The sequence below is a fragment of the Octopus bimaculoides genome, chromosome 3 (genome assembly GCF_001194135.2).
Source record: "Octopus bimaculoides isolate UCB-OBI-ISO-001 chromosome 3, ASM119413v2, whole genome shotgun sequence".
Taxonomy (NCBI): domain Eukaryota; kingdom Metazoa; phylum Mollusca; class Cephalopoda; order Octopoda; family Octopodidae; genus Octopus; species Octopus bimaculoides.
In genome coordinates this window covers 120,204,249-120,220,933 of record NC_068983.1, presented here as the reverse complement: position 1 = coordinate 120,220,933, position 16,685 = coordinate 120,204,249, and the positions used below count along the sequence as shown (strand labels likewise).

The 16,685-nt window shown below is 35.9% G+C and overlaps 1 protein-coding gene across 1 annotated transcript in view; it reads right to left on the bottom strand.

Moving 5' to 3' along the window:
- LOC106878131 (glycerophosphodiester phosphodiesterase 1) overlaps nucleotides 1–16,685 on the bottom strand; it is a 29,094-nt gene that overhangs the window by 6,517 nt on the left and 5,892 nt on the right. The window contains exons 2-4 of the mRNA XM_014927251.1: nucleotides 6,126–6,301; nucleotides 3,472–3,577; nucleotides 1,930–2,022 (exon numbers count right to left, since the gene is read on the bottom strand). Coding sequence (XP_014782737.1) covers nucleotides 1,930–2,022; nucleotides 3,472–3,577; nucleotides 6,126–6,301 — 375 coding nt within the window. The remainder of the gene's footprint in view (nucleotides 1–1,929; nucleotides 2,023–3,471; nucleotides 3,578–6,125; nucleotides 6,302–16,685) is intronic.

The following is a 16,685-nucleotide window of genomic DNA, read 5'->3' as shown; positions in this document are numbered from 1 at the left end:
ACGCACGCACTACAACAGGCTTCTTTCAGTTTCTGTCAACCAAATCCACTTACAATGCTTTTTGCTAGCCCACGGTTATAGCAGAGCACACTTGTCCAAGGTGTCATGCAGTGGAATTGAATCCACTTTATTTAGTTTTATATTACTTATTCACATTTGAAAGTCTGTTGATGGTGTTGATGTTGTCATCATTGTTGTGACTGTGGCTAACAAAAGTTTATCATAGTATTGGCTTCAAATTAGACACAAGGCCAGCATGTTCAAGGATGAGGTTAAGTCAATTACACTGACTTCTGTGCTCAACTGGTATTCAATTTTATCAACCCCAAAAAGATAAAAGGCAAAATCAACCTCAGCAGAATTTAAACTCAGAATATACAGACAAACAAAATGCCACCAAGCATTTTACCTGGCATGCTAACAATATAGGGTCAGGCTGTTGCTCTCAAGCACTATAGGCAACAAGTAATCCAGTACAATCAGTCATGTGGTCAGGTCATTGATAACTAAAACAGCAACCATCCAAGGCTTGCTTGATGAAGAGAGTAATTTTTGGACACCTCGTGGGACAAAAAACAAGACTGTCAAAGTGCAGAGGAACTCATGAGAGTCAACAGCCATCCAGTAGTAAGTATATGTGTGTATGTAATGTGTAATGTGTATAATATATATATAAATCCACACTGCCTTGGGAAAGGTAAAGACTATGGGAATCAACCTTGCTAGCAACTCAAGGAGCAGAGGCCTACAGCATAGGTGGAGCTCTCCAACCATGTAAGTCAATTCACCTAGGGGTAGGCCACTCCAATGTAAAGCCTACAGCTTGCAGGTCACCAAAACCATCTTAGCTCACTGAGCGACTGTAGTCAGAACTCCAAGTCTAAAGAGTGTGACTGGATTGCACAGACTGTACTTGCCCTGTATTTAACTAAAATTAACAAGATATCTTGTTTACTGCACAATTATTGTTTAACCCCAGGTCAGATCTGATTGAGAAGACAGATGATCAGAAACATTCCGGCTTTGACTATCCCATATTTTGCATATATAGAACTGCACTGACCAACATGTCCTTCTTGCTTTAATATAGTAGGGTTTGATTTTGAGAGACATTTCACCGCTATGTCTAACAGGCCAAGCAACCATTTAAAGGTTCTCTTATTGGCTCAACTTGCCAGATACTGAATGGAAATGAGGACAGACAAAACATATTTATACATCTGCCAATAATTGCAGTTACGAGTAAAAGATGTTGAGAAAAACAGTAGAGCCAATACATGTACTATCTGAAACAACATGGAAACCTCTATGTAGTAGCTCAATCTGCTACAAATAGTAGCCAAATTTCCCTCACTTTATATCACATCCAGTTGTCTTGCAAAAGCTAGGGCACATTGAAAAATATAACCTTAGATAAGCCAGTTAAAATAAGGATGAGATGGTAACAGCTGGAAATCCTCTGTTCATAGGTTTACTAGAAAAAGGTTGATCTGAGATTAATCAACACATAATATTGTAGCACAAAGGCAGTGAGCTGGCAGAATTGCTAGCATGCTGGGCAAAATACTTAGCAGCATTTTGTCTACCTTCACATTCTGAGTTCAAGTTCCACCAAGTCTGAATTTGCCTTTCATCTTTTCAGGGTCAATAAAATAAGTACCAGTTAAGTACTGGGGTCAATATAATTGACTTAACCCCCCCCCCCCAAAAAAAAATTGTTGGCTTTGTGCCAAAATTATTTGCAATCAATAGTATAACACAAACATAACTATCACATATTCCATATGTTATACAGATGATGAATAAGTGGAAGGGATGCAATTTTGATGCTTAGACTCTCAGCCGAGTCAATGGAAGGAGGAAAAAGAACTATGGGAAGATGAAAGAGAAGAAAACGGAAGCTGTAGAGTAAAAACGTATTACACTTACCCTGTAGATAATATTGGGGTAGAAAGAACACACAATAGCTTCTTTGTAAAGATTTGGGTACTTGGTAAACAACTGACTGAGAACAACAACAGTCTGTAACATGAGAAATATATCATTAGTAGGAAGTAACCATGAATGAATTATGAATTATATATAGAGGAATTCAAGACAGGTTGCCCCTGGGAGCTCCTCTATGCTGATGACCTGGCCCTCATAGTAGAATCACTACCAAAACTAGAGAAGAAATTTCAGGTGTGGAAGCAAGGTTTAGAATCGAAAGGCCTTAGAGTCAATGTTGCAAAGACCAAAGTTCTAGTAAACAGGTAAGCGAACATATCACACACCCCTTCAGGTAGGTGACTAAACCTTTCATATCCCACCAAACAGATAACAACACCTTATGTGGGTGAAGACCTTCTTTAGCTTGATGTGCTGGTGTTTCTCCTTCCCCTACCCACTCTCTTCAGCGTTTGACATTTTTATAGAGAACCCATTTCTCATCACCAGTCACTATTTGGTCCAAAAAAGGTTCATTCGTGAGACATGACAGCAAAGAAGAGCACACATTCACTCTCTACACACGATTAGACTTGGAAAGTTTGTGAGGAACCCATTGACCTAATTTGCTGACTTCCGATGGCACACAGGTATCAATGAATAGTTGAATGACCAAATACAAGCTTTTCTGCTAGTTCCTCAATAGTTACAATGGCATTTTTTTCCAACAGGGTTTGCAGGACATCCTCATCAAGCTCTACAGATCTTCAAGGATGAAGCTCATCTTCTAGGCTGTAGTTTCCAGCTCAGAATTTCTGGAAGCACCATTGACACTGGCTTATGCTTATTGTTCAATCCCCATATACTGCATTAATATTCCTTGCACTTTCCATTGCATTGTTGCCTTTGTCGAACTCATAAATCAAAATATGTCAAATATGTTCCTTGTCACTTCCATTATAGCTTTGAAGAAATAACTGTTAAAATCGAACTGCATTCTTCAAAACTTGCACTAAGAATAAGTATAAGGTAAAATTACTACCTGCTTTTATAGTAAGGTGATGCAGGTAGTTTATCCCAACCCCTCTAACTTTTAGTTCATGCAATTGAAAAAACCGCATTATTTATGGGATGACCCAATATATATGAATCTACATATATGTGTGTGTGTGTGTATATATATATATATATATATATATATACAGTTATCCTTCAACTGCCGTGGGTGTTACATTGCTGGTACTTTGAGCTGGCCCTATGTGGAGTTATTGCATTGGACTCATATAAATCTTGCAAAGCACATCAACTTTTGCATCACAAATGGTGGAAATCATATTGAAGATGTTATTTGTTAATATTCCAATTGAATAAATTGTTGTTGAAAATTTTATGTGTATTTCTAGAAAATATACATTTTGCCTGTGTCTAGACTTTAGGGACACCCTGGACACCAGAAACACATATACATACAAACTCTAACACACATACACATGCACACGCACACACACACATACACACCACACAATAAGAAAGCAATAGAATTACCTCAGCTGCACTCCTCTTGCAGTCAATAAACATTTTTAGTTTCAATTGTAAGCAAACCATAACAGCTTCCTCCAGTTGTGGGACCCTCACTTTTCCATAACTGGCTCTAGAATAGAAAACAGAACAATAGAGAACATGAAAATACACACAAACACACACACACATACACAAATACATATATGCATACATGCAGAGGCAAACTGGGAAGGAGAAGTAAGGTATGAGGTTCGTTTTCCTAGTGTGGTAGGTTAGTTTTGAGCAAGTAAAACAACCCAAAACTTTTTTTGTTTCTAGTGACAGAAAATGGTTTGCAGACATCACTGTCCACAATCCACAACAACAGTGTCCATTATGTGTCTGTTCTGTGGCAACACTTCACCTGTACAGCTTGTGAAAGGCAGAAACACTTATTACATCTTGTGAACAGACAATAATTCTTTATAACTCCAGGTGAAATCTACATAGATAAACATAGGCAAAAACTATAGCTGTTGCTTCTCAGAACCTTAGTTTAAAATAGACATTTAGGAATCTACATTGTTAGTGACAGCATGCAATTCTTGTGTCAATCCTGCTTCCTTCTTGTACCAAGAAAACATCCACTTTAGGATATTATTGTCGTCTCTATTCAGTTGTGCAAAGTAAAAGGAAAACAACCTCCAAACGTCACATGCTTGTTGCTGACTGATGATAGATAACAGATTGTTCATAGACACTCCCCACACACACATTTGAAATATCAGGAAGAATATAACAGATGAAAACTGAGTGAAATATTATATAATGATTAGACTGTGTAACCAATCGAATTTAAACATAAAATAGAATATTTGTATGTCTCTCTTGTTACTTCTTTGTTGATACAGCTCATTGATTTGGAAAGCCTTTTCCCAGATAAAACGTGGAAAAGAATGCTAGTTATTTTGAGCAAGGATGTCAACTTGGTCATTAGAAGCAACGTTACAAGGAAATGATCAACAGATAACCTTCTCTGTTGATGATAATGTAAACTTTCATGACATATATGCCAGTGGCCATGAAACATCATTAACTAATATTCATGCTAATGGGGATTATTTTTAATCTCACTGTTGCTCTATAATGTGTAACATCCTATTCTTGAGAAAAAATGTCTTCAATGTAAGAAACATGTTTGAACAGACTCTATAGTGAAGTGTCTTCAACCTTTGTTTTGTTTTGTTTTTTATTGTTTAGTAGGAGGGAAGGGCAGTGCTTCTGACCTTTTACAAGGCAGCAAAAACTGATGGGAGGAAGGGGAAATGCATCCCCAAACTGAAAACCTAGCCTAAACGTTTTCAACAGAATAAATGCCATTAAAAGTACCCAAGGACCAAGTGGTGGTGTTACACCATAAGACATTTAGGAAAATGAACATCAAAGGATTCCAGTTATATATTTGGAGTTATATAATGGACCCAAGTAGTGCATCCATTAGATTACTGCATAATACTTTAAGGAAGAAATTTCAGAGATACAAAGCACTCAATACACACACTAGTTTTATTTACAAGCCAGAATACTGTATCAAACTCATCTGTGTTTTATGTTTGCCAATAAGTACAATGAATGGAAGCTTGTCAATGATGAGTTGTATGTTTTATAATGGCTGTCATTAGTTGATGACAATGACACTAGCAAATATGTTGAACTTCAGACTATGTACAGTATGTATCTGTAAACAAAATATTTCTAATTAAAATCAACAAAGTAGTCAGAGAGCCACAATAGATTGTACAGTCACAACTCTATGCTTGCTCCACCTGGGCTCACCGACATATGCCCTGAGACACCTGAGATACACATTATACAGTCAATCTTGTTATCAGAAAAGACTCTATAGCAGCTCCTCTATCTCAAGCACTGATTACAACACAGACACACCAGAACTTATCTGCCAGTTCTACTGAACTTTTATAACAGTGGATAGACTTTGGACATAGGTTTCTTCATGCTGATAGCAATTTCTATATTTACAGACTTATTATCAGTTCATCTCAGCTTAGGATATAATTGATTCTTTTAAACAGAAGATATGTGTACTGGTGTGCCATGGAACAAAAGAGAGATCAGTATTCTGAGTGGAGCCATTCAATTTTATAGCAAATCAGACCCTCATTAGCCTACCAACCCTGGCAACTATCCATATTAACAAATTAGAATGACTTAAAAATGAACATCATCATCATTATTATCATTCTTTAATGTCCATTTTCCATACTGGCATGGATTGGACGGTTTGACCAGAACTGACAAACTGGAGGAGTTGCACCAGGCTCCAGTCTGATTTGGCTTGGTTTCTACAGCTGGATGCCCTTCCTAATGCCAACCACTTTACAGTGTGTGTGCTGGGTGCTTTTAACGTAGCACCAGCACAAGCACTTCTGTATGGCACCAGCACGAGTGCTTTTTATGTGGCACCAGCACAGGACTGTTGCAGGCCAATCCTCTTCATATGGCAAAAAAATTAGATAAAATGAAAGAAACAAACAAAAGATAATTAAACTGACTTCATGTAGACACTTAGACTATGTTAAGATGGATGGACAAATGTTAAACTAGGTTTATGGTGAACATCAAGTTAGAAAATCTCCAAACATATTTATTAGCACAAAGAAAACTATCAGCAAATATACCTGTGTTCATGTTTAGCTGCAGCATTCAAGTCAAGAATTTCTTCGAGGGTGTGGTCACGTACAAAACCTGTTCCATTTGTGGTGCGATCAAGGGTATCATCATGCATAACAATAGGATAACAGTCTCCAGTAAATTCAAGGTCAAATTCTACAGCAACTGCACCATTTTTCTTAGCCTAGAAAAGAAAATTTAATTTAGAGACTAAATATTTTGGTACAAACATAATTCTTTTATCGTACTCTACTGGATATTTTAATATCAAATCTCAGACTGCCCATATTATCAAAAATTTTACACTCTGATACTCTTTATGGCTACTTGTTAGATACAACCTACCCAAACACCCCCCCACACACAAACACATACAGTATAACCATACAAGTTTCAATCATACAACAAAAATTGTATGGTTGTTTAGGACCCAAAACACATTTACTACAGTAGAAACATTTTGAGACCAACATATTAAACTGTTTTCTACCTGAGAATCATACTAAGGTATACACATGTCTGTGGAATACGTTACAACATTACACCTTTGTTCAATCAACAGGTTGTGTAGTAAATCAAACAATTGGATACTCATACATTGAAAATGAGGGGAGAGTTCAATGTGTCATTCTTAAAATGGTTAGGTGTGATTTGAGAGTGATTTAGTTGCTTATTCTAGCAGATTAAGGAACCACATGAAGCTTTCTTAACTGGCTCATTGCCTTTATTACTGATAGTTGAAATAATACACAAATTTTAGTTATTAAACCTCTCCAGTTGACTGTTTGCAAATTTGACTTATTTGATTAATATCATTGACTGGATTTTTGCTGGCAAAACCCAACACTAATCTTGTCAGTTTTTACTAATTAACTGTATTCAATAGTGCTTATCATTGTGTTAACAATAACAGGTCATTTGCCTCACTCCAAATAACAACCAAGTTACATGACATGAAGGTACAACTCTGAAATATATAATCAGGTTAGTTTGAGATTTACGTATTTCAGAAAGGAAGGATACATTAGATCAGGGGTTTTCAAACTTTTTGACTTGCGGACCCCTTTATTTATACATAAATATTTGCTTAAAATAACATATATTTTTACATTTATTTATTTAACAGTATTTAACAAATAGGTTTATTGTCAATTAAAAGATTTTGATTAAAAAACATATCCAAAATCAAATTGCCCATAAAAAGTATTTGCTGTCCACGGACCCCCTGTCTTGTCCTTGTGAACCCCTGTGGTCCGCGGACCACAGTTTGAAAACCCCTGCATTAGATAACAGTCCCAGATAAGGACAGGATGACTGTGACTGGAACACCATTAATCATAAATCTGCTTAATTAAAACTGACTTGGAAATATACAACAAAGACTGAATTAAACTACTTCATCTTCTATAAAGTAAATAACCATGAACTTTGAAATAAACTTAAATACTTATAAATACCTGTAATGATGTTTGAGATGGAAATGTAGATTTCCTAAGTGTCTAGTTTAAATTAAGGATTCTGATAAGTAACAGTTGTAGCTTTTGCCCATGTTTGTCTATGCAGATTTCTGATTAAGCTGTTACATCCTGTCTGTTTATAGGCTGTAACAAGTTTCACTGCCTTTCACAGCTGCACAAGTGAAGTGTAACCAAAGAACAGACACATAATAGACACTGGAGTTGTTGTAGATTGAGAACAATGATGATTATAAACCATATTTATCTTGCCATAGAAACACAAAAAAGTTTAGGCTGAAAATGTCTAAATCTGCAGAAATGAAACATTACTGAATATTTACATCTATACACTTCACTCTATTTTAATCTCTGATCATCATCAGGTGTCTTACACCTGGTTGTATACACAATGATAGAAACAAAGGGGCAAGCAGAGTATAACATATAACTACTTCTCAATTTCTAGGGTATATTTTTTAAGTTCAGTATCTACTGATAGAGATATATGTTACAAGATATCCTTTGTCAAGTTTCTATCAATAAAAATATATTTGTTTAACTATAATAATAATGTATGCTTATTTTATTTTTATTTTATTATGATAATAAAACATAACAGATCTTCATTTATAGTTTAACAGTAAGCATGGCTTCAGCATTCTGATTGGATTTGAAGCAGAAGTGTTTTGAAACATGCATGAGTATTTATATGCAACTCTTTATATTCATATACATATATGCACACAGTTGCATGTATATGTTGTGTAATCGTGTGTTTGCTTACATACATTATATATATATATAACATATAAATATATGCATATATACATACATATATGTACATACCTACATATATATGTACATATACATGCATACATGGGTACAGGACATCAAAAAAAACGTAGACAAAACAAGACAGTGAGAACAAAATAGTAAAAACGAACAGTGAGGGCCATTAAGCCAAGACAATGTGAAGTGGTGAGTGCTAGAAAAATAAGCTTTGAGAAGAGACAGGTAAAAGCACATCTTGTCTTTAGGAAGGAAGTAGAAGAAAGAAAGATGGATGGCTGTTGGTCACATGTGAGCAACAAGAGAGTCAAGGAGGAAAAGTGAGAGAGAGAGAGGGAGGGAGGGAACGGTGAAGGGGAGAGTCCCTCTCTCTCACTCTTCCTCCTTGATTCTCTTGTTGCTCATTTTCTTCCATGCCAATAAACAAGTGAATTAGATGAATGGTTTTTTTTCTTTTACTTGTTTCAATCATTGGATTGAGGCCATGCTGGAGCACTGCTTTGAAGGATTAAGTCAAACAAATTGACTCCAGTACTTATATTTTTAAGTCTTATTCAATCAGTCACTTTTAGTGAAATTGCTGGATTACAGCAACATAAACAAACCAACACTGGTTGTCAAGCTGTAGAAGGAGGGACAAACACAAAGACACATATGCATAGGTGTGGCTGTGTGGTAAGAAGCTTAATTCCTAACCATGTGGTCCTAGGGTTAAGTCCCATTGTGTGACACCTTGAGCAAGTGTCTTCTACTGTAGCCTTGGGCCAACCAAAGCCTTGTGAGTGGATTTAGTAGGCAGAAACTGAAAGAAGCCCATCATGTGTTTGTGTCTGTATTTGTCCCCCACCACTGCTTGACACCTAGTGTTGGTATATCTGTATCCCCATAACTTAGCAGTTCAGCAAAAATGACTGATAGATTAAGTACCAGGTTTAAAAAGAAAAAGAAAAAGAAGTACTGAGGTTGATTCATTTAGCTAAAAATTCTTCAAGGCAGTGCCCCAGCATGGCTGCAGTCTAATGACTGAAACAAGTAAAAGATAAAAGACACATGCATACACCAGAAGAGTTATCTAATATGGCCTTGAAAGAATTTGAGAGAAAATCTTTCAATGGCACATGTGAGTACTTGACAAACATTCTTACTGCTAAAACTGTGAACAATATTCTTTTAATTGTTTGACACTCCTTCAATATAACAAAAACTTTTCAGCACGTCAAAATGCAGCTAGTATTATTTTACTAGGAGGTTACCAAAGAATATTTTTTCTAGACATCGTGATTTTGCACTGTTCGTTTTTATGGATTCTTTTTTTCTAATGCTGCTTTGAAAAACAGTGTGTCATTGATAAATGACAAAGCAAAATCAGGTCAAGTTTTGGGAATTGTATTGGCAAAATGCCAACAATTTTAGCAGAGTGAGCAAGTCAATGATATCGACTCCAACACTTTATTGACTAATCCTTTATTTTATGAAAGGCAAAGATGACTTCAGGATTTGAACTTAGAACATAAAGAAGAAGAAGAAACGCCATTAAGTATTTTATTCAATGTGTTAACAAGTCTACCAGCTCACTGCCTTTAGAACTGAATATAATATTGTACAGAAAGATAGGCCATATACAGATATGTCTTATGATATTGAAATGAAAGACAAGGATGGTCATAATTTAGGATATGTTGCACACCCTTGTAAGAGATATGCATATATTGCACATGACAGAGGGAATCAAATGTGAAAACACTAGTGAAAGATATAATTACCAAACAATATAAAATGTCTATTATGACTGATGAAACCACTATTATTTAAAGGCAAAATTCTCCAATGGTCTACTTGTGAACAACAGTTAGTGAGTCTTCCCACTCTATATCATTCTACTTTGACTTAGAACATTTAGAACTTGGTGTAAATTCAAAATCTATAAATAGGAAGTGGTGATTGTTCAGTGAAGAACCCAAAAGAAAATGTGATATCACTTGTAATTGTTGGAGCATTGGTAATACTAGAAAAGAATTCAAACATTACAAAACTGGCACTGTGTCAGGGACAGGTTTGAACATAAGTCTAGGTGATGCTGTAAAAGAGACTGCAGGTTTGAAACATTTCAAATATTTCGTGAAAAACTGTGTTCCTTATATTTTATGTCTTCAGAGAATTGAAATTAGCTAATTGCATATGCTAAGGCCCATCACTGCTACGCGGTGAAAATTGCTCATGTTTTCAGTGTTAAATGGGATGAAAAGAGCAAGATATGTGTTTGAACTGACCAGATCAGGCTCCTCACGCCTACCCTACAATGTCATTCTAAAAATAATCAATCACATCATTGAAATTTCAAAGCTACAAGATATTTGACTAATTCAAAACATTATGAATAAATAAGCATTAAATTTGACAGAGAAAACTGAATGCTAAAGGGCTAAACAGTAACTTGAGTTGCAGCAGCAAAACTGAATGTTTCATAAAGTACATGAAGAAGTTAACTGAACTTTCAAGGTCCCAAGATGTCAAATAATAAAGCCAGGAAATTATTATACTCAATGAGACTGATTTAGATAATATTTAAGAAGATAAATCAAAAGAATGGCAAAGTGCAAACTACACAACAATAACAGTTTTTTAAAGAGTTTCACCCTGTAAATGAGAAATTAAATTTTGTGCTTATTCCAGTAATGATGTCAAGTATCAACCAAAAAAATGGAACTAGTATCTTCTGCAAGTCACATTACTTCAATAAACTTGACATATCTGAACAAAAGTAGTTTTGAACATGACATTCCTCAAAAAATAGACTGGATGTATCTGACTTACTGTGGAAATCAGATATATCCACTTAAAATTTCATAACTCTTAACTGCTTTTCATAGTTAGGATAATGAAATTTTGAGTGGATATATCTAATTTCCACAGCAAAAGAGTAAATATGAAATCCAGGCTACTTAAATTTATGACAACTTCCAACCATAAATATAAAAAAATTAATTAACCAGATGAAATATTCAGCTGGTTCACATTGTCTCTTTACATTTATAATATAAATAGGAAGCGGTGAGCTGGCAGAATCGTTAGAATGCTGGGTGAAATGCTTAGCGATATTTCGTCTAGTGTTACATTCTGAGTTCAAACTCCGCCGAGGTTGACTTTGCCTTTCATCCTTTCAGGGTCGATTAAATGAGTACCAGTTACTTGCTGGGGTCGATGTAATCGACTTAAACCCTTTGTCTGTCCTTGTTTGTCCCCTCTATGTTTAGCCCCCTGTGGGCAATAAAGAAATAAATATACCTCTGTGAAGCAAGAAATCAATCTGGTGCTGTAACACTAACATCGGATTCATTGCTTGAAAATATAACCATACAAACAAGCAAACAACTGGCCCCAGCAAAGAGCCAACAACTACTGTACCACTGTATAGCTATTTTATGTTTCTCTCTTATAACATGTTATAATAGCCTTTGTTCCTCTATTCATGACCAGCTCAGTGGTATGTTTATGATATGTTGATGGTGAGTTGATGGTAATATTAACTGTGTGTTCATATAGTATTGATAATGTATTCATGCTAAGTTAATGGCATACTGATGCTATTTTGGAAGATTTTTACATAAATTGATGTACCTTTTCAAATGGTTCTTTTCAGAGGCTTCTATCTAAAATTGTTTCCTCCAGTTATCAACCCTTGATTTATTACTTGGTGGTGGGTGAATGTTAGTATTAAATTCTAATCAGTTATGAAATCAAAAGACAGAAGCCTAATTATATATACAAAAAAAAAGGATATATTAGTGGACTTTTAGTTTTAAAGGTAGGAGACTGTTGCTAGGTGAGAGAGAGAGAGAGAGAGAAGGAAGAGATAGTGAGCAATAAGGTCTATTCAACTAAAAGAATAATATATGTGTAATGGAAGGTCTTTTGTTTTTTTGTTTTTTATTTGATATGTATTAAAGTCAAAAAGCAGATTAAATGATTAGGTGTTAATGTTCCTCAAATTAAACAGATAAAACAGAATTTGTTACGGAAAGGAAGGTAGATATTGAACAGATGAAATGAGCTTATCAGAAGTAAAAAAAAAAAAAAACCTTTTCTTTATTTATCAAGGTGATAATTTTATAATTTTATAATAAATTTTGGAACAAGGCCAGCAATTTTTTTTTGGGGGGGGGATAGTTGATTGATCCCCAATACTCAAGTTGATGAGGACTCAGTTAAAGAGGTAAATGTCGACCTCTGCTAATAATAATCATCATTTCGTTTATTACATCAAGGTTGATGAATGGGAGATATAATGATTTATTTATTTTTTTAATGCTGATTAAAGATCATATGACTATTTTAAATTTGTAGTAACATAAGTTTGACTTATACAAATGAGACAAAAGGTTAAGTTAAATACAATATCTTAAGAGATTTTCTTGAAGAGATAGAATCTGTCAATTGATCTGACAATCGAATATTACTGATATAGGACTAGAAATAGAAACTATTTGGCCTCTTACCAATATTAAGAAAGCAATAATTAGTTCTTACTCATACATGACTTAAAACAGCATCCAGTAGTGGGGCTCTGGTTTGGGCGTTCCAGGGATTTGAAGGGTGTGGAACCACATCTTAGCCACTATTGTTCCCAGGTTTACACTGACCATGAGTAGAATCACTAGTCAGGGTCCCATCTATGGATTAAATAGCATGTAACCACTTGAGCCAGGTAATGTTGAAATCATGGGATGCAGCATGGTAGATGTAAAGTATTTCAGAAGATGGACTTATTGAGTCAATGGCAAATATCACTAGATGCTGAGCAAACAAATGGACAACAAAATGACAACAGCCAGTATCAGCCAGTTCAGCTAGCGACCTACTGCTATCATATATTTGTGTTATGCCCAGATGAGATATTTCAGCTGGTGAAAGACCAATGTAACTAAAACCCAGACCAGACATGCATGCCTCATCACTCGATCAGGACATTTGGCATGGAGCAGTTACACTGGTCCAGGAAAGTCACCTGATCTGGATGGATATACATGAAGAAAGACAGAATATTGTGTTAGTTATGTTTTCCCCATATGGACTGACATCTTTACTAATTATATAATTGAACAATTACATACATAAGCTGACATGAGGAGCTTCTACACAGTCAATTGTCTTGTTAAAAAATAAAGCCAAAGCTCCCTCAAATCTTAAAAAGGGGAGGATACATTAGTCAATGGAGTCATAAATATGCTATGTCTGAATAAATGAGTAAGATACTTCATTAGCACACCTTTAGTCAGGTCTGATCCAAGGTTACTTAAATAACAAAAGGTTACTTAGAAACAAAGGCTCTTATCTCCCACCACCATTGACACACACACATAAAGGTTAAAGGAAATTAATGAGCAAAAGTGGATTGGTCATCAAAGTAGATTGAGATTGAATGGCTATATTTATTTGTCAATCAAATTAAATTAGGCAGTGAACATGCTAAGACTGATGAATCTCTATTTGCAAAGTGCAAACATCATATTGGATGAATAGTCAGGGGACAGTGGGATTTTGCATAGTAATAATTGGAGAATATTTTCATTTGGTGTCTATTGTCATGAAATGTAGAATTTACAAGTCAATAGCTTTATACATAGAACTGTCAATTGTCAACTTAGTTTTGTGAGCTATGCAAACATAAATAAGTCAAAAATATAAAAAATGTGGATGGACACTTTGTATTATTTCATTGCTATTTGGGAGCATACATATGGACAAAATGCAAATAGTTTTGTTTACTAATAATATTCATTGTTTATATCATTAAGATAAAATTAATCAAATAATTAAATAAAAGGTCATTGTTTTACGATCAACAATATATGCTTTAAAAAAGTGGACTGAGATATAAAATTTCCACTAAGTTGTTCTCCCTTACATGCTTTTCTCAGGGATTGTGTCATAAAATGTATGATGAAATATGTTGATATTCAATGATTTATAGGTTTGTTAGAGCATCAGATGAAAACACCTTGTAATATTTAGTTCCAAGCGCAAACCCACAAAGGTCAACATGCCTGCACCAGGCTTCTGTGACTGTTTTGGCAGGATTTTTACAGCTGGATGCCCTTCCTAACACCAACCACTCAGCAGAGTGGACTCAGTGCTTTTTACATGGCACAAGCACAGGCAAGGTCAGTTTTGGAAAGGTTTTTACATTTAGATGCCCTTCCAAATACCAACCACTTTACAGTGAAGACTGGGCACTTTTAAGTGGCACCTCCACTGACAGGGTAACCAAGTACTTACAAGGCAAAAAAAAAGCTTTCAAGAGAAGAGGAGGCATTGGAGGAGGTGATCTTGTGTCAGATGATGAAAGTTTATAGTGAGACAGAGAGACAGAAACAGGTATCTTACTGTAGAGGAAGTACAAGGATACCCAGCCAGAGAGAGAGAGAGATCAGGAATGGAAACAGAAACAGGTACGCTACTGCAAAGGAAATACATGGTTACCCAAGAGAAGAGACAAAGTGGGAGACAGTAGGATAGAGATGGTGGCAAAATGCCAGGCATACTCACAAGGGTGGGGATCAGAATATAAATGGGATGGTTGAGTAAAGGAAGAGAGAGATGTAGATGGTGTAGATGGTGGCAAGTGCCAGGGCATACCCTTGAGGTTCAAACACCATAATATAAATGGCAGAATATTGCAAAGGAAGTGTGATTAAAGGGTGCAGAGAGAGAAGTGAGTGGCAAAAACCTTGGTATATATAGTCAGAGGGCTACCGGATAAACATAATTAAGAGGAACAGAGCCATGAGGACAGGATGGGGGAGTGAGAGCAAGGCATAGTGTATGAAGGAGGAAATGTGAGGAAGAGAAGAGATGTGGAGATGTAGATTGGTTTGTTGGGATAGGGTGAGTAAAACGTTTTCTTGTTACATGTGGGTAGAATACATGGGTTAGGGGCTAGCAGATAGCAATAATACAGTGAAACAGGACATGTGGGTGGAACACACAGGTTTGGGACTAGCAGAGAGCAATGAAACAGTTACAATTATAAATAAACAATACAATTACAATTAAACAAAAGGGAATATAATAATATATTTGTTGCTTTGAATTACTATCATACTTCTATCAAAGCATAATTATTTCAGTTCCAACACACCATCTCAGATCTATCATAATTTCATTTGCATAGGCTTGTCTTAAAGGGCACACCTGCTCTACACTTCTTGGCTTAAGTTCCTAGATGCTTAGAATTTTTGCATAAACTGTCATTGTAAGCAGAGTTGGTACAGAAACAATTGTAACTAATTATTTAAAGATGTGTTAAAGTATTTCTTTGTCTTACTTGGATTATATTATTTATTGTGAAATGCTGCCTTCAGTTAGTGTCTAGTTACAAAGTTGTTCCTTGTTGAATAAAGCTACAAAGAAACAAAGACTAAGAAGTCACATGTCAAAAAGGTACAACTTAAAAATATGTATAGTATAGTAGAACAACAGGGTAACACCTTTAGTAGGAGAGGTTATGAAGGTAAAGTAGGAGGGTGAAATACTGTAACTGAATAAATTAAGAGAAGTTCAATGAAGATAAGAAAAGGTCCACCCCCCCCCCTCCTTTATCTCCCTAACCTCTCCCACTCGTGTTCTTTCCTACTCTAGGCACAAGGCCTGAAATTTTGGGGGAGGGGGCCAGTCAATTAGATCGATGCCAGCACGCAACTGGTACTTAATTTATCGACCCCGAAAGAATGAAAGGTAAAGCTGACCTCGGCAGAATTTGAAAGACAGAATTTAAAAGACACATGAAATACTGCTAAGCATTTCACCCAGCATGCTCATGTTTCTGCCAGCTCATGTTTCTGCCAGCTCATGTTTCTGCCAGCTCACCGTCTTCCTCTTCCACTGATGTTGTTAGCCTGCTGTCTTAATATATTATACTATAACCATGTTGCCTTATATACACTAGCACATTATCAAACATATATAATACAGTGAGTGGCGCATGCCTACTTATTTCTTTTACTCTCTTTTACCTGTTTCAGTCATTTGACTGTGGCCATGCTGGAGCACCACCTTTAGTCGAGCCCAGGACTTATTCTATCAGTCTCTTAAGCCGAACCGCTAAGTCACGGGGACATAAACACACCAGCATCGGTTGTCAAGCGACGTTGGGGGGACAAACACAGAAACACAAACATAAACACACACCCATACATATATATATATATATACATATATATACGATAGGCTTCTTTCAGTTTCCGTCTATCAAATCCACTCACAAGGCTTTGGTCGGCCCGAGGCTATAGTAGAAGACACTTGCCCAAGGTGTCACGCAGTGGG